The 18329-nt window shown below is 42.0% G+C and overlaps 2 protein-coding genes across 3 annotated transcripts in view; both read right to left on the bottom strand.

Annotated features, from left to right (window-relative positions):
- The window catches only part of nedd4a (NEDD4 E3 ubiquitin protein ligase a), a 49778-nt gene extending 45670 nt beyond the window's left edge, over positions 1-4108 (bottom strand). The window contains exon 1 of the mRNA XM_080435234.1: positions 3863-4108. Coding sequence (XP_080291360.1) covers positions 3863-3910 — 48 coding nt within the window. The 5' untranslated portion in view covers positions 3911-4108. The remainder of the gene's footprint in view (positions 1-3862) is intronic.
- A 3494-nt stretch (positions 4109-7602) lies between these two features.
- LOC308092686 (DNA-binding protein RFX7-like) overlaps positions 7603-18329 on the bottom strand; it is a 33309-nt gene continuing 22582 nt past the window's right edge. Inside the window, exons 7-9 of one of the 2 annotated variants that reach the window (XM_080438755.1) lie at positions 16731-16947; positions 15506-15819; positions 7603-14121 (exon numbers count right to left, since the gene is read on the bottom strand). In XM_080438755.1, coding sequence (XP_080294881.1) covers positions 10561-14121; positions 15506-15819; positions 16731-16947 — 4092 coding nt within the window. In that variant the 3' untranslated portion in view covers positions 7603-10560. Of the gene's footprint in view, positions 14122-15505; positions 15820-16096; positions 16182-16730; positions 16948-18329 lie in introns of those variants that run through there. The other variant, XM_080438754.1, reaches the window with a different exon arrangement.

The following is an 18329-nucleotide window of genomic DNA, read 5'->3' as shown; positions in this document are numbered from 1 at the left end:
TGCAACAATGTTACCAACTAAGGTGGATCTCGTTAAAACATAGAAAATATAGTTAGTGGATCGGACTCGGTCCATGTGGATACTAAATACCAATACGCTCCTTGCAACTCCTTGCAACCATTATCCCCAATGGCAGTTTCAAGGAGTTGCATTGGTGTGGACTGGCATTAAAACTGTTTTGTTGCCAGGAGTTGCGACTAGTTGCACTAGTTGCATCCGGTTCAGACAGGCTTTCCGAACTAGCTCGGAGAGTCAGGACATCTGGGGGTGCACAAGTTCTGACGTCAATTTGTAGTTATATCACCAACTCCTTGCAACATGCAACTACTTGCAACCATTATCCCCAATGGCAGTTTCAAGGAGTTGCATTGGTGCGGAGTGCGGACTGGCCTTTAGTCCGTGCTCACCAGTGTTTTTTTCCTGCTGAAAATGGAAGGCGATCTTCTAAAACGCTCATCAAATTAAAAACCCCAACTTTAACCTCAACTCCCAGCGACAAAATAAAAACGCCGCTTACCTAACCCTAACCGCTAAACCTAAACCTAAATTGGGTGCATAGAACCCGGAGAACATAGAACCCGGGGAACATAGGGAAGGCCCCGGCGCGGGCACTCGCTCTGGCCATGCCCCGCTTGGGGGAGCACCTCACATGGGTCAAACCAACCAGCTTCAGTCGGCGCGTCTGCCTTGTTATCGATGCCAATATTTGTATTGGCATTGGTGGGAGTGGGAAGGGTGCCGTGCAAATAACCAAATAGCCGCCGTGTGTTTGGCTTCAAAAGACTGCTGCTAACTATACTGTATGGAGTTATTTTATGGGTCCATGTGGTTCCATTTGAAGTACTCTCTCAAAGTTACAGACCTGTAAGTGCCCATTTGGCCCCCGTGGTCCCCAGACCCGACATTGAGAAAGTTGTCTTTGGAGAAAGCTGCTAGGATGTTTTGCTTGCAAACTCATTGTGTGTTATGTGGACAAAAAACTTCATGTATTATTTTCACCTAGCATGAAGGTGAGCAGAATTCATTCATTTTTGATACAAATATGAACTCACAATTTTGTATTACTATTATTACTTATGCTGCTGCAATGTCTGAAGAAACCAGACAAAAATAAGTTATACTGTAGACAGTGTATCTGCACAAGATGTAACAACAAAGAGCACCTTGAACCTTGAACCTAGTGTCCCTATTGCGAAACATCCAGCAAAGATAGCCGATCTACAAGCTCAGTAAGCTCACAACAACGCTTGTGCAGTAGGTCACCTATTTTCGCCAAAGAGATTTGAGGGGGAAAAGTAAGGGGCCCAAGCAGAGAGCCCTGGGGGACCCCAGAGCCTGGTCAACTAAGTACATACTACATACTAGGTTTTAAGTGGTTATGGATGTATGTAAATATAACCAATATTTATAGGTAAAAAAAACTAAAAGGTAAATCCTTAATCTTGATGTCAAAAGTGAAGTGAGTAGTGGTGTAAAGTAACTAAGTACATTTACTCAAGTACTGTACTTAAGTAAAATTTTGAGGCACTTTTACTTTACTGGTTTAAATTTTCAATACTTTTACTTCTACTCCACTACATCTCAGAGGCAAATATTGTACTTTTACTCCATTACAATTATTAGAAAACTTTAGTTACTAGTTACTTTGCAGATATAAATGATTATATTATAAAACATATATTAACCTCTTTAGTCCTATTTTATACCTAGGCTATTTGAAAATATGTACAAGCTCACAACGTGTCGCAAAGCGACGCGTTGTGAGCTTGTAGATCTGCTATTTTTAAACATGTTAGTACTTTTACTTTTGGTACTTTAAGTATATTTTGATACCAATACTTTTGTACTTTTACTCAAGTAAATTTTGAATTCCGGACTTTTACTTGTAACAGAGTACTTCTACATTGCAGTATTGATACTTTTACTTAATTAAAACATTTGAGTACTTTTTCCATCACTGGAAGTGAGAATGTAACTTTTTCCGCAATTCATTTCAATGGGAGATGGAATTTGAACTAGACAGTTAAAGTGACAGGGGGGGGGGGGGGGGCTGTTGTTGACATTCAGTTACAGTATGAATACAATTCTAGAAATCAAAGTAAGAAATTATGTTTATGAATTGATATGATGAACCAGACAGTGTCTCTCTCTGTGTGTCTCTCTCTGTGTGTGTGTGTGTGTGTGTGTGTGTGTGTGTGTGTGTGTGTGTGTGTGTGTGTGTGTGTGTGTGTGTGTGTGTGTGTGTGTGTGTGTGTGTGTGTGTGTTGCAGGGTTATTATATTATGATGTTATAGACTATAGTTACTGGTTAACCAGGCTGTTAACTAGTTACAGAATGTGATCTGTGGAGCTGATTTATGGTGGCTATAATAGCTAGCATCAGTGGTGGGAAAAGTACTCAAATGTTTTACTTCAGGTAAAGTATCAATACTGCAATGAGGAAATACTCTTTTACAAGTAGCAGTCCCGTATTCAAAATGTACTAAAAGTACAAAAGTATTGGTATCAAAATGTACTTAACGTACCAAAAGTAGAAAGTACTCATTATGCAGAATGTCCCATTTCACAAGTTTTCAAATGTATAAAAATCTTTTGAAAATAGCAGATCTACAAGCGCACAATGCATCGTGATGCGAGTGAGCTTGTTGATTGGTTATTTCCAAATGGCCAAAATGAAGTGGATAATGCATGTTTTGTTATAAATATCAAAATCTAAGTAACTAACTTAAGTTTTCAAATAATTATAGTGGAGTAAAAGTACAATATTTGCCTCCGAGAGTAGAAGTAAAAGTATTGGAAATTGTTCATACTCAAGTAAAGTAGAAATACCTCAACATTTTACTTAAGTACAGTACTGAGTACATGTACTTAGTTACTTTTACACCACTGGTGGCTATAATAGCTAGCATTAGCATAGCTGTGAGATCTAAAACCTAAACAACACCAAGCCTACTTTATACTCCGCAGTAGGACGGTGTGTGCCAAAACGGTGGTTGTCAAAAATAACAGATCTACATATCACCTCTCTGAAGCGAAGCAACCCGTGGTTGGGCTTGTAGATCTGTTCATTTTTACAAACGACACTCCCTCATCAAGCATGTGTTTTTGTAGCCATGGTTCACATGACAATCATCTGTCACAAGCGTCATGGCGCTACTTGTTCCTGATTTATGAAATGTCTACATTTACAACACATACATCTACATGAACGTTCAGATTTCAAATATAAAGTGCTGACCCCATGGCCACAAATGTAACAAGTTAAAGCGCCCGGGTCTAAGTACCCGTATCTTCCGTATTGTTAAATAAAAAGCATTTTAGTCCGATCGGTGGCCATTCTCTTAGCATTTTCCCCATATGCTTTCAACTACGTGACCCTATCGGTTGGGAGGTGTATTGCACTCTGATACATTAAAAAAAATATATGAAAAAATAGTCAGCGATCGGAGTAAAACACTTTTTTATTGAACAATACGGAAGATACGGGTAGTCGGGTACTTATATCCTGGCGCTTTAACTTGTTACATCCGTGGCCGTGGGGTCAGCACTTTATATTTGAAATCTGAAGGTTTATGTAGATGTACTGGTTCTAAATGTAGACATTTCAAAAAACAAGAACAAGTAGCGCCATGACTGTCATTATATGTTTCAGGGCTCGAGTTTTTGCGACTAAATCACGAGTCACGAGTGACACATTTGTAAAGATCCTGTTGAACTGTAATTAATGACCAAGGTCGCTATAGACACATAATCTATAGTTGATGTTTAATGGTGTTAATCTAGGGTCAGTGTTAACCCGTATTATACTATAATATTATACTGATTGAACCAAAATATGCGGTGTGTGTGTCGTTTATTTTACCTCGTCTGTCTCAAGTCCTCGGATCTCGGGTGGTGTGAGTGCAGCCATGTCCTCTCCTCCTCCTCCTCCTCTTCCTCCTACTCCTCCACACCCCGAAGATCAATGTGATCAAATAATGATCAAGTATAAAGAGATCTATAAGAGGCTGATCGATGACTGATGTAGGATTGTGTTTATTTTAGACGAATGGTCGCCTATAAGAACCGATCTAACCCTAGTGTCTGTTTTGAGGAAAGTACTTCTTCAGTTGAGTTCCGTCGTCACTTCATAGTACAGCCCATCCTCCTACTCCAACCTCCTCCTCCTCCCCTCCTCTACTCCTCCTCCTCCTCCCCTCTTCTCTTCTCCTCCTCCCCTCCCCTCTCCTCCTCCTCCTCCCCTCTTCTCCTCCCCTCCTCCCCTCTTCTCCTCCTCCTCCTCCTCCCCTCATCCTCCTTCTCCTCTTCCACCTCCCCCCTCTTCCTCATCCTCCCCTCTCCTCCCTCTCCCCTCTCCCCTCTCCTCTACTCCTCCTCCCCTATTCCTCCTCTTCCTCCTCTCCTCTCCTCTCCTCTCCTCTCCTCTCCTCTCCTCTCCTCTCCTCTTCCTCCTGCTCCCCATGCCCTCTGCTCTGCCACTCCTCTTTCTCTCAGACAGGTCCACTTGTGTCATTTACTGTCAGTGGTGACAGAATAACTGCAGGGGACATTCAGGACAATTATTGGCTGCAGGATCTTCTCGCAAATCTTATTATTTTCTTAGTGATTTTCTATGGATTTTTTTTAATTGACCGAATAATCGAGAGGCACTTTTTATAAATTAATCAATACAAAAAGAATATTTAAAAAAATAAGATTATTTTATAATAATATAAATCGATTAGTCTGATTAACCACTTGAGCCCTATTTTATACTTCAGCGTAAGATCTACAAGCTGACAGCACATTGCATCGCAAAGTGTTGTGAGCTTGTTTATCAGCTACTTTTGCTGAATGTTCGGCCCAGAAATAGGGATGCCAGCTAGGGTTGCCATACAGGCCTACCTGAAATTCAAATAAGGGACACCCGGCCAGGCGTAAAAGACATAATTTCGCTGTATATGTACAGTTTTTGTAACCACTTGAACCTCATATTCTGGGGGGAACATTCGGCAAAAATACCGCTTTGTGAGCTTGTAGATCGGCTATTTTAGGCAAAGAGATTTTGGTGTAGACGGGAAAAGTACAAAGACAACTCAGATCCAGTTTACTAATTCTAGAGGGTTTAAGTGACTAACAACCTTCATTATAGTATAGGTATGTATGTGCAGTACTGTATATGAGCTGTGTGAACTTGTAAGATGTGTGTCATTGATTGATTCCCAAAAACTAAGGAACAATTTTCCCTTATTGAACTGATGAGGAACACACTTATCAGTTATCAGTTCAATAGGGACAAGTCTTTTAGTTTCCAAATAATGGATGATTTCTTATTTCAAGGGACGGGTTTGGTAGGTCTACTCTAAACCTACCCAACCCGTCCCTTGAAATGCGGAATGCATCCCAGATCTGGGATGTGTGTGTTTTACACTTGTTGTCAGGGTTCTTGTGGTTATTATCCATGCACAGGAAACTGATTTTACACCTGCTGCTATTTATAAAGTGGATATGTTTCTCTACCTGCGAGGCTTTTCAGCCTCCTGCATTGCTTTGAATGCACTGCTATATGTTTTTGTTATTATTATTATTTTACACCATGTGCCTGGACATTGTATATCTGATTTTACTTGTTTCTTTTTCTCTCTATCCTTTCCTTTCTCTCTCTTCCTTGAACTGGCAAACTTCCTGAATTGGTGACACTCACATGCTGTCAGGTTACACGTGAAACTGTGATTTTACACCTGCTGCTATTTAAACATAAACATGAAACTGGTTTTTACACCTGTTATTTAACCAAACACATGAAACTCTGAATTTACACTTGCTGCTGTTTAAATATATATCTGCTGAATAATGTTTCACTAACTGCATATGGAGCATGTCTGCCTGTATTGCTTTTCATCCATTGCTATTTTTTAACCATGCACCTCACGTACATGTATATTGGACATTTGATTTTACCCTGTGGCTTATTGTTATTTGAAATGTTTCTTTGTTTATTTTCCTCTATACTTTTGTTTCTCTATTCTAGCTCCTTGAAACTGCAAATGTTGGGATCTTGTAAGAAGAATTTCACCCAGTCTTTAACATCTTTAATTGTGTGATGTGATAATAAAGAATTTGTCATTTCAAGATAGCTGAAGACTGATACTGCAGTATTTCTAGCATTACAAGTTGTCCTATATTATGACAAATTCTTCATTATGCTAGAATCAGTATTTAAAAGTGACAGTTCTCATATTTAAACATACTAGCCAACAGAAACGGACAATTCCATGATGTTGGATCATTGGAATTGTCCGCACCTGAATATTGACCTATTCAGGTGCATTATTTTATGTTCTATCCAAGTCTGTAGTAAATATTTCAAAACATTTGACTGAAACATATTGATGTCCTTACAAAAGTTTATTGGTTTTAAAACCCAGTTTAAAAATCGTTATCAGTGAGCAGTTACATTTAGAAAAGCATATTTGCTGAAATGCTACAAAATGACCAAACAAGTGAAATGTGGAGTACACTGACCACAGCAACAACACAGCAGTTATGACACATCCTTTACAGTACTGTACCTTGTCCTAAAGTACAGGACGGCTAATGTCTTCATTTGGGTACAAACAGTGCTTATTTCAAAATGGCCTTTTCAAAAAGGAAAAGGAAAACCTTTTCACGAATACATATTAACCACTTAGACCCATACTTCGTTGACCGGGGTTCCCCAGGGCTCTATATATACTATGCCTGCTCCTTTTTTCTCTCTACACCAAATATTTTCGCTGAAAACTGCTAATACTGTGTACAAGCTCACAATGCAGCTACAACGTGGCTACAATGCAAGCATTGTGAGCTTGTAGATGTGGCTATTTTCATTCAATGTTAATAGGGTTAATGTGGTCAAAATTAAAAGAGCTGATTCATAAACTATATATGAAATTAGTATATTTCTAAAACAGTTAACATCAAATAATACAAGAAACACATGATTATACAATTGCCAAAAGACACAATCGGTTTTCTAATAAGAAAGTCTTTCCAAATTCTGTACAAAACTGTGCACTCAAACACGTGTACTCAAAGTAAAACATCCAGTGCTCATCCTTTTTGAATATAATCACTTTTCCTTCTCTTAAGACCTTCTCTTAAAACATTTTAGGGGGTGGGTTTCATTATTTTCCTTATAAGATGTGCTAGTTGTCAGATTTAGGGCAACCTTCAGTTGTAAACTCCTCAGTGTTAATTTCATGTGGTTCCATTTGTAGTCTTTTTGGAGTCTCATTCTGCCATTATACTCAACTATATTTTCTCACTTTAACTATTGTAACCTAGTAAATCAGATGATTTGACAAGAGCACATGGCTGACAAGGTTCTACAGTGTGTTTAGTATGACCAGGGCACTCAAAATAAATCACATTTCCAACGACGGGAACAAACAAAATACAGCAAAATCTGTACAACAATTATATGACCGCGCACGCACGGATGTACACATGTACACACACACACACACGCACACACACACAATAAATGGCATCAGAGCTCACTATCAGAATATCTAATAACATACAGTGTCTTAGATCTTTGAAATGGTTTATCAACTGGAGCTACAAAATGATTAACAAGAGTAAACAAAGTCATTTTTATTATTGTCCTGATACATTGGTAGAGATATGGTTTTCAGCATATTGTCCAGTACTAGAAATAAGTTTCCATTTTCACTTATTTTCCTTTGGGTTTTATCCTTTTCATAGGAAAGAATATGTACTGTATGGCAATACACACATAGCTAGCACTTAAATATGTTTCTTAGTTCAAACATCTAAAGGAGCACTTCATCCATTTCCAACTTTATTTCTATATCATTGGTCCTCAGTAATGCTCATTATAAGATGGCACCATTTCTATCTACTCACTCAGCATCTCATTGGTGGGCTGTGGAAAGTTCCGAAACGTGCCTACCAATGACATCAATGGGGATTCCAGGTAATAGAAACTACAGCCTTCTCTTCCCCGTAAAGTCACTGTGGCATACTGAAATAGAAGCCATTGTTCTTGCATTAATACAATAAAAAAGACTAAGTTCGAAATCTTGTTTGAAAAGACCAAACCAGCTACGAGGATGTCACTGGTAGGCAGGATTCTGAACTTCTTTTTCTGACTGAGACAGAGCGAGTAGACAGAAATGGTGCCATCTTGAAATGGGCATTAGCGAGGACCAATTATGTGAAGATTTTAAGTTAGATCAAAATGGTTGAAAATGGTCCTTTGAATTAAACATTATGCTGCTCTATAGCTCACGTTCACCTGTTTTTCTTTGGTATGAACATAAGGCTCCAATAGTTCCCAAACAACTACTGTACATTACAACCTTTTAGTCATAGTCAGTGAGCTCCATGCTTCATACACACAGTAAATACATTACACAAGCTGCATGCAGTTGATTTTCCATACTTTGTCATTATGCATTTTAATTATCCGAAAAACATGCCTTCATCATCCAAACCAAAAGTAGTGCATTGCTGTAAAGAGATAATATATAAACTACATTAGTAATTGTCATAGCATTTTGATAAATATTACGGATATCACCAAACTTATTGCCCTTTTTTATACATTTAAATGCACTTAAATAGTTATCACAAAATGATCATTGCAACTATACCACATGCTACTAGCGATTTTTGCATAAGTCAGGATTGCAGTCACAGTGCTTTTAATAAATCATGGTTATTTTATATTTTCATGATATTCTTTTTTTCAATACACAATGCTAATCATTTATAGATATGAACTAATAATTGTTACTCCTTAAAACCTCCTGTTTAATATTATATTTTATTTTTGTCTTATTTTTCACCTTTTATTAGTGTTCTTGCACTTTATGCCTTGACAACTTGAAAAAAAAGCACAGTTCATAAGAATACTGAAAAGATGTCCTGTTTAACACAAATCACTGATCCTGTCTGTAGTGAATGGATTTTTGCTAAAAGACCAATTAACTGGATTCCTCCATATAAATTATGTCCCTTAAATTTTCATTCAAATATTCAATATTATTCCTCTTAATCATATGCATAATTTAAAAGACTTCAAAAGCAATAAAGGCACTGAATATTTTCTTTTTTGCATCGAGCTAAACCAATGTGAGAGGCATCAGCAGGAGATTCGTTTAAATGCATTACTAAGTTAAAGGTACAATCTGGGACTTATTTGAATGAAAACACATATTTTAACCAACCTGTATGGTAGAAAACAAGCTAGTACATGTGCATTGGTTGGAGGCGGTCTCCCTACTCTTCCACTGAGACATGTGGGTCCTGTTGTTGGGTAGGACACCTGCTTGACCTTGTTAATAATATTTTGAAGTACACAGCGCACTGTTTTGGACACTAGATGCACTGCCTTTAACAATCAACTGTGGCAGTTGGAAGGACTCTTACTATAATTAGCCAATTAAAAAATACGATATCCCTTTCTTATTGTCAAAGTGTTCGTGGTTGTTATAAAATGTTTTGTACACTATGTAAAGTGAGGGAGCATTACCATTCTCTTGATTACTTAACGGTACAAAATGTAATTCCAGTATTACGTGGCCTTCATTTACTGCTAAATGGTGGACATGTAGCGGACATTGACAATTTGAGATGGACTGGTTTGTACTGGTTGTAAAAACAAATATGTGAAATTATATGAACTTTAAGTTATAAACAGTCTGATTAACATCATCCACATTGAGCAGTGGTTTGGAATATATGAACATTATACGGTCAAAACCTATTCTGCCTGTTTTAATACGTAATTGTAAGTCTGAGCACTATTTAATACAAGTAATATATAAGTCATTAGACTTCTATAGTATTTAATACTGTATTTAAGTTAGTAATGTAACTCATCAAAAACCCATCAGTCATACTCATATTGTTACTATCATGACACATAATACTCCCTGAAATATTAACTCAACACTTATTCAGGCCAAGCTGAAACAATGAAGCTTCATCATACAGTGAAGCCACTAGTTATCATTATATATTATGATAAAAGTAGTGCAATGCTTTTTAACTCTTCCATTTTGCAGCTTATTCTTCAATTTGACTCAAAATTATATAAAATGTTTTAAAGAGATCAAAACCAGCACAAAATGCCCTATTAATTGTATATATACAGGTTATAATCCTGAACAGCAGTCCTGAAATTTCAAATGCAAGGTTACATAGGCTAATTCATAGCTCTGGAAAACATTTCGTTTCAGTTACTGCAATTAAATGAATACTTCAAAATAAATGAATCATGCCAAAGGACAAAAACATTAATCTACTAAGCTCTTTTAAAAGTATTTCTGCCTCTTTAACTAAACAGTGTTTTGTTCTCTGAGGAGAGAGAGATGACCAGCATTTAACTCAGAGTGTTTCAGCACTTAAAAGGGCAATTTGACTAGTGTCGCTGTTATTGGTGCGCGACACCGGCACGCAACCTATAATCAGGCAAAAGTGTTGCTTCAATGCTTCAATATAAATTAACCAATAAACACCAATAACAACATATAAACAGTGTAAAATGTACAAAATATAAGCAAACCATGTTCAACCCATCAGTCCAACAGTCGGATGGTCTTTGCTTTCCAGCCAATCAAATCCACTCGAATTCGCCGTCTCGTTACAGATCTGCTGAAACAGCGGATCGTTCATCAGTTCCTCGGGCGTGGTGTCAGCATACTGACCTGGTTGTTGCCCGGGGTCAAACAGAAGGTTTGTGTCCAAAGTGTTCAGGTCATTGATGTTACCAGAGAGGTCAGAGGTCATCCTGACTTCACCTGGGAAACCTGCCCCGCCGGCAGTGAGTTCTGACACTTCCTCCACAAGCTGGTTGCCAGGATGAAGGCTGTTGTTGGCCAGAAGCTGTTTTACAGTAGTGCTGAAATGCAGCTGTTGGTTTTGGTGCTGTTGAAGCAACGAAGGCTGGCCTTGCTGCTGGTGCAGCAGTGGCGAAGGCTGACCTTGCTGGCGTTGCAGTAGTGGTGAAGGCTGGCCTTGCTGCTGTTGCAGCAGTGGCGAAGGCTGGCCTTGCTGCTGTTGCAGCAGCGGCGAAGGCTGGCCTTGCTGGTGTTGCAGCAGTGGCGAAGGCTGACCTTGCTGGCGTTGCAGTAGTGGCGAAGGCTGACCTTGCTGGCGTTGCAGTAGTGGTGAAGGCTGACCTTGCTGCTGTTGCAGCAGTGGCGAAGGCTGGCCTTGCTGATGTTGCAGCAGTGGTGAAGGCTGGCCTTGCTGTTGGTTTTGGTGCCGTTGCATTTGCTGTTGATTTAGTTGCTGTTGCATTTGCTGTTGATTTAGTTGCTGTTGCATTTGCTGTTGGTTTTGCTGCTGTTGCATTTGCTGTTGGTTCTGGTGCTGCTGCATTAGCTGTTGGTTTTGTCGCTGTGACAACAGCGGCAGCACATGCTGCAGGCCTTGCTGCTGACGCTCTCCGGGAGCTGCAGCTCGGCTTTGACCTTCAGTGAGAAACCTTTCACTCGTTGCATTTTTCATGAGGTAATTTGTCTTGTGAAAGTTATATGTGTTGGCAGAGTGTTTGGCAGTGCAGGGCATACTGGGGGCAGACTCCAGGATCTGGGTGAGATTCATGCATGCAGTGTAGCTTGAGGGGACATTATTGACACCCAGACCCCTCACAGAGTCATCACGGTCACCTTCCATCTTGCTCAGTAGTACATCAGTGATCTTCTGGTTGCTGCGTTGCTGTCCCTGCATGTTGGGCGGTACCTCGGTTTGCATCATGACGTTAACTGGCACGGAGCGGCTCCTCTGTGCCGCGCTGGTCACGTCGGCGTTGGGCTGACTGTTGGCGAAGATGTTCAGCACCTCGGGGGTCACGGGGGAATTTAAGGGAGACACCAATGACTGGGGGACGCTGGGACAGGCAGGGTTTCCTGTGCTCTCGCTCAGGTTCCGCTGGCGCACGGCGGGGCTCACACTGCGGCACCGGAACGCCGCCGCCGGAGACGAGCCACTGGCGCCTTTGTTATCTAAAGGCGCGGGTACAGCGAAGCCCTCCTGCCTGCTCATGCTAGCCATGGAGGCTACCTGCTGCTGCACGGGGGAGATAGGGGTCAGACGGCCAAAATGGCCATCGTTGTGCCTCGCCTGAGAATGGCAGGACTGGCTGGGGATGGCGAAGGCGTGGGGTTTTTGGAAGTGGTCGTCGACGAGGTCTTGGTAACTGGGTAGGTTGTTGATTCCGCTGCTGTTGTTGTAGCTGCTGTTCATCCAGTCCAACTTGGCCTTGTCCGGGTGGGTCGCCGTCGGCCGCTGCATGGGCTTAACGGGGCTACTGGACACAATGTTGTTGTCATGGTAAGCAGTGATGCTGGAGCTGATGGGTGTAAACGCAAAGGGGTTCCTGCACTCCACCGGACTCTGGGGGACGGTGCTGCTGCAGTTGGAGTGGGGGGTGCCGACGGGGGTGTGGCGACTGCTCCCCAGGGCGCTGTCCACCGGGGTGGTGGAGGCCATGCGGGAGTAAGGGCTCTCTCTGGTCAGGCCCTGGGCTCCGCCCATCATTTCAGAGGTGGGCGTAGGGGTCGGGGTGGGGGTCTGGATCGGGGCGCTGCTGCTGCTTGCAGAGTGGTAGAACGACGTCATCGTTTGACCCGACGACATCCCGACGTCCTGCATGGCGGCCGGCTGGCCTTGCAGCATGCCGCAGTTCCCGAATTCCTGCATGTTGTTGAGCTTCATCTGCTCCTCCATCTGCACCAGCTCCTCCACGATGCTGTCCTGGGTCATGTCATCGTCGTTGAAGGGAAAGTAGTCCAGCTCTGTGTGTGCGGCCAGCTGACCGGAGGCTGCAGCCTGACCCAGTAAATGCAGCGGCTGCGTGACTCCACCTTGCTCCACATGCTGGATAAACATGTGGCCACGTTGACCTCCTTCCAGCTCCCTTTCAGTGGACATGGAGCCCATGAGCTCCCCCTGCGGGTCAGTATTGTGAGACACCGAGTGATGCTGGTGCGGATGTGTTTCCATAACACTGGGGGTGTTTGTCCTCTGCGCGGAGCTCTGTGTTTTGGCAACAGTCTGGAAACCACTGGCTCTGAGTGGAGAGTTAGCGAGACCTTGAGTGGCCACGGTCAAGTTCAATTTCATAGGAAACCTGCCGATGGCTGGAGCACTTTCTGGCCTAAGTAAAGCTACTGGTCTTTGGGGATTCCTCGGAGAGGCACTAACCCTGTGTCTAAGCTCATCGCAGCTCCCTAGTGGTTGTTGGGAGATAAAAACTCTCTTGACTGGAGAAAGGTGAGACACTGGACTGAGGCCTGAGCGCTTCCTGGGGCATTTGGTGGACAGGAAACCCTCCTTAACTGATGATGGTGTCGGGGTGCCATTAACCCCTGAGACAGGTCTGGTATTCTGAGTAGGGATTGTCGAGTGCAAAGGGCTTTCATTACTGGTGTTGTTGTTATTGCTGCTACCTGTGACCACCACAGGGTTAGTAGTTGAGGAGGGCCGTGACATCTCCTCCAGTCCCAGGGAGCCCCTCCTTTGAAATGCGGGGACACTGGCGGCCCTCTGCCCGGCTCCTCCACTCCTAGGAGCCACGGCTCCTTCTCTTCTGCTGGCACTTGTGACCTGGCTCTTCTCATGTATGGCTTCCATCTCCACGTCAACGGGAGGAGTGACAGTCGCCCACCCTGGCCTGGCTACGGGGGCAAAAACGGGCACTGCGGACCCACTCCTAAGCTGAGGACGAGGCCTGAACTCCTCTGTGACTCTAGAAGTGTTTACGCCGGCAGAGGCAGGCCTCAAGCCGCTGCTAGTAATGGAGGTAGCGGTGGAGCTAGTGTTGGGCGCGAGGGTCACGGTCGTCATTTTGACCACGTTGACGGAGGTCACGTGACACGTAGGTATCACCGTCTTAATGGGACTGTTGGCTATGAGCACAGCTGGAGACGACCGCAGAGCGATGGCACTTGTGGCAGAGGGTTTGGGTAAGATCTGGGCGTATCGCTGCCGAGCTGTGCGGTCTCCCGTTGGACTGTACAGGATGTTGTGGGGGGTCTTGGGGCTCAGTCTGACAGGCTGAACGGTTTGTGTTAACACCTGGAAGTTGACTGGACTGGGAGACATCAGCTGTCTGTTCCTCTGGACCTGCAGTGGGAAGATACCGTCAGAAGAGATTCATACTGTATCAAGGCCACTGACAACATGCTTTTCCATTTTCAATTCTCAATTGCATATCGAACGCAGTCAGGTGGAAACCTTATACCTATACAAGGTTTCCACACGACAGCGACGATATGCAATTCCTGTATTCCAGTAGTTATTGTTATTGTCACAAGCTCTTATTAATACTTTTCATTGGTTCAATATTTATAAAACTCACAAAAAGACTTAACTACTTTTAACCTAGCCTCACTATTTTGGGCATGTCATTGTAGGTGAAAATTATCAATTATCTTTATTCTTATTGTCTATGGTTGTTAAAATGTTCATTGAACTAAACATGATCACCATTCAGCATGGAAGCCAGAATACCGTTTCTGTTAAAACAACAGAGTGGTGAGAATGTACATGAATGTTGCACATGAATCATTTCTGCTGAGGACATTATGTGGAATTGTCCACCAGGGCCCTCTAATCATAATATTATTTTGACCCTGCTTTTATTGGGCCTTTATTCACATGATGTACCACCTTAGGCCAGCCCCTGGGACAAGCCACTGTTTAGGAGACTCAGTTATTATTGTAGCTTTTACAAAAAAAAGTGACAAATTCCAAAAAAGACCCAAGACATTATAATATGCCCTTATCAATATATGCTTGCCTTTAAATGTTTTTCCACTGTAAGATATTTTAATTTAGATCAGTGTTCTGTACGCTACAGCTGAACATAATGTGTTAACATTATATATAAATGTAATACATACTGTATAGCTAAGCACAGGTTTTGACACTACCACCATAAAGAGTGAATGTTGTTATTTTGAAGCAACTTAATTTTTTTTGTGTGAATAAAACGTTGTTTTGAACCAATCTGTATGGTAGAGTATGTTAATACAAAACAACTAACACAACTGTGGTGGCTTTAGTTTGTCTACCTGCTCTTCTACTGAGTAATGTATATCCTGTGGTCAGGTGGGACACCTACTGGTTGACTACAGCATTGCATGAAGCTCAAACGGAAATAACACTCGCCTTCCCAAACGTGCTTGGCGTTATAGCTTGGCTTTATAGCTTAACTGTAAACATTTCTCAGCTCATTCAGGGGTCACGTTTAGGACATGAAATGTATAGATTGCAGCTTGAAACCTTAACCACTTGAGCCTTATTTTCTACTTCAACGCGTGGCGATAAAACTGACGATGTACAAGCTCACCACGCATCACGCTGCCATGCGTTGTCAGCTTGTACATTGGCTGTTTTCGCCATTTCAGAAATCTTGCCTATAATGACATGCCCAAATCAAGGGGGCGGGACGCCAGGCTGAAAGTGGTTAAAGTGGACAACTTTGGCTGTATGGCGTTGAGTTTACCGTGACAGGGCTGGGAACAGCAGCCACCACGATGCCGATGGTCGGCTGCGGTGACAGGAGGCGGCGGGGGCTGTCACACGGAGCGGTGCCGATCCCAGGCGTCCCCTCGTCCGCTCTCTTGGCCTGAGCGTCTCCTCCGGGCAGCGGCGGCGGCGAGTGCAGCTTCTGTTCCTGCTGCTTCCGGTGGATCTTGCGCTGGAGCTGCTGCTTAGCGTCGATGGAGGGGGAGGGCAGCGTGGACGCCTGTGGCTGAAAGGAGTGGCTCTCCGCTGTAGTAGGCATGAACGCTGAGGTCATCTGTGGTGACTCTACCCCTGCAGACAGGAAGCAGGATGATTCACTTTAACACATGAATTTATTTGGAGGATAATGCCTATTTTCTTTTTTTAGTACAATGGTGTCGCTTGCTAAAAAAGGACATGAGATTACGTATGAATGAATGAATGAATGGATGAATATAGGAATATTTAGCCAATACCATTTCTTTACATTCTTCATACAACAGAATAAATAAATAGATAATAGAAATAGAAGTAAACGAGGGTCATTGAGGAAATAAAGTAGGCTGCCACATTCATGGAACAAAGTTACCTTTTATTGATTAAAGTAAACTTCATAGTGTTCAAATGGACAAGCATTGTCCTGGATTCTGAGAAAAATTACAAGCTACGGTTAACACAGAACCTAAAGAGACCTGTTATAGCACCAACATGGGACGGCAGTGGCTCAGGGGTAGAGTGGCCGGTAGAGCGGCCGGATGCGATCCCGGGCTCCCCCAGAGTTAGTGGCGTCGAAGTGTCCTTGAGCAAGACTCTGAACCCCTAATTGCTCCCGATGAGCAGGTTGGTGCCTCGCATGGTTTCCTCCGCCATCGGTGTATGAATGTGTGTGTGAATGGGTGAATGTAATGCACAATCCATGTAAGCACCATTGTCTTCCTGGTCCAGCAGTGTCCGGTTATATTCACGTATTCAAATGTTTAAATATGTAGGAAATATTAACCAAATGCTATGAGCTTTTGAGTATGGAACTGATGTGTTGATAGTCTTGTTTACACTATTGAAAGTAGAATGGCAGAAGTAAGTCATGTGTGAGCATCTAGATATTTCTAAATTATGTCTACACTAATTTTCTGTATGATTATAGGCTTTAAATTGGATCAGTAAGAAGCTGCTGCCACTAGGTGCTGCTATTTCCCTATATTTCACCATTTCCCTTCTCTTACCTGTGTTTGTGGAAGTCATGATGGTGAGAGCTGCCATGGACTTGTTGCTGATGTAGTGGCTGTTGAGTAGAAATCGAGCCAGATCTTCCACGGCGTCGAACTGGCGACTCAGCACCTTCTGAGCCCACTCACACACCAGGCCACAGGCTGCGTTCTGCATCTCTTCCTTCATGCTGCCGGGGAGCTGGCCTGACGACTCCACGCTGTCACACTGGTGCTACGTGATGTCACACACACATGAATGAGGGTTACACAGTGGTGGAAGAAGTACTACTCAGATATTTTACTTAAGTAAAAGTAGCAATACTACAATATAAAAATACTCCGTTACAAGTAAAAGGCCTGTGTTAAAAATGTTACTTGAGTAAAAGTACAAAAGTATTGGCATCAAATTATACTTAAAGTACCAAAAGTAAAAGTACTCAAATGTTTGAAAATAGCAGATCTACAAGCTCACAACACGTCGCAATGTGAGCTTGTAGATCGGCTATTTTCAAATAGCCTAGGTATAAAATAGGGCTAAAGTGCTGAATGTATGTTGTATAATATAATAATTTATATCTTCAAAGTAACTAGTAAATAAAGTTTTCAAATAATTGTAGTGGAGTAAAAGTACAATATTTGCCTTGTATTGGAATAGAAGTAAAAGTACTGAAAATTGGAAATACTCCAATAAAAATACCTCAAAATTGTACTTAAGTACAGTACTTGAGTATATGTACTTAGTTACTTTACACCACTGGGGTTACATGTATGACAAGATAAGGCCTGCTGGTGTTTTCAAAAGGTTTTGCAAATAGCAAAAATGGCTGATCTAGAACCTCATAATGTTTCACCATTCGTCACGTTGTGAGCTTAAAGAGCAACTATTTCACTAACTCTAAACGTAGTTGACACCAATTACTTTTTGTGGAAAATAGCCGATCGTCAAGCTTACAACACGTCCCATTGCGATGCAATTAGAGCTTGTAGAAGTAAGTCTGTAATTGTCTGTAGTGGACCCAGTAATACACAAAGTCACTTGCATACACACCTACACACATGCAGGCACGCATATACACACATGTTTTTGTCTGTTTTTCATAGTTAGAAAACATGTTTAGTGTTTTTCTGCTCAGTTCTCTGTAAAGTTTAACTTTAATATACAATTCATTAGTAAAAGTACATTCAGTAATAACCGTATATTGTTCAGCTTTTAAATTAAAACACGTCACTGATCTGAAGCATAAATTATGGCATCTTTCTTCAGATGTATTCTGGTAATACAGATGATACAACAGCGAGGGATATTTCTGTTGCACTTTGTAAATTGAATACAGGTCAAAAGTTAACTGTAGGCCAAGTCAAAAATGTGTGTGCTGTATAGAACCAGTGGTGGACAAAGTACTCAACCCCAGTCAGATATAGATAGTACAGATACTCCTGGACAAATATCACTGAACTACAGCCTTGTAGTACATACGTCGACATACTATATGTCAACGCTGTGAGCGTGTAGATGGGCTATGTTCTGTATTTCTGAGAATTCTGAATAAATAAAATATATATCTGTGGCCTAATGGCAGGGTGCACCTGAAAGTTGGTGCTGATTGGTCCAGC

Source organism: Gymnoscopelus braueri (assembly GCF_963280865.1).
Source record: "Gymnoscopelus braueri genome assembly, chromosome: 1".
In the NCBI taxonomy this organism is placed as follows: Eukaryota; Metazoa; Chordata; class Actinopteri; order Myctophiformes; family Myctophidae; genus Gymnoscopelus; species Gymnoscopelus braueri.
Note: the sequence above shows the minus strand (reverse complement) of the source record. Positions and strands in the feature narration are given on the sequence as shown.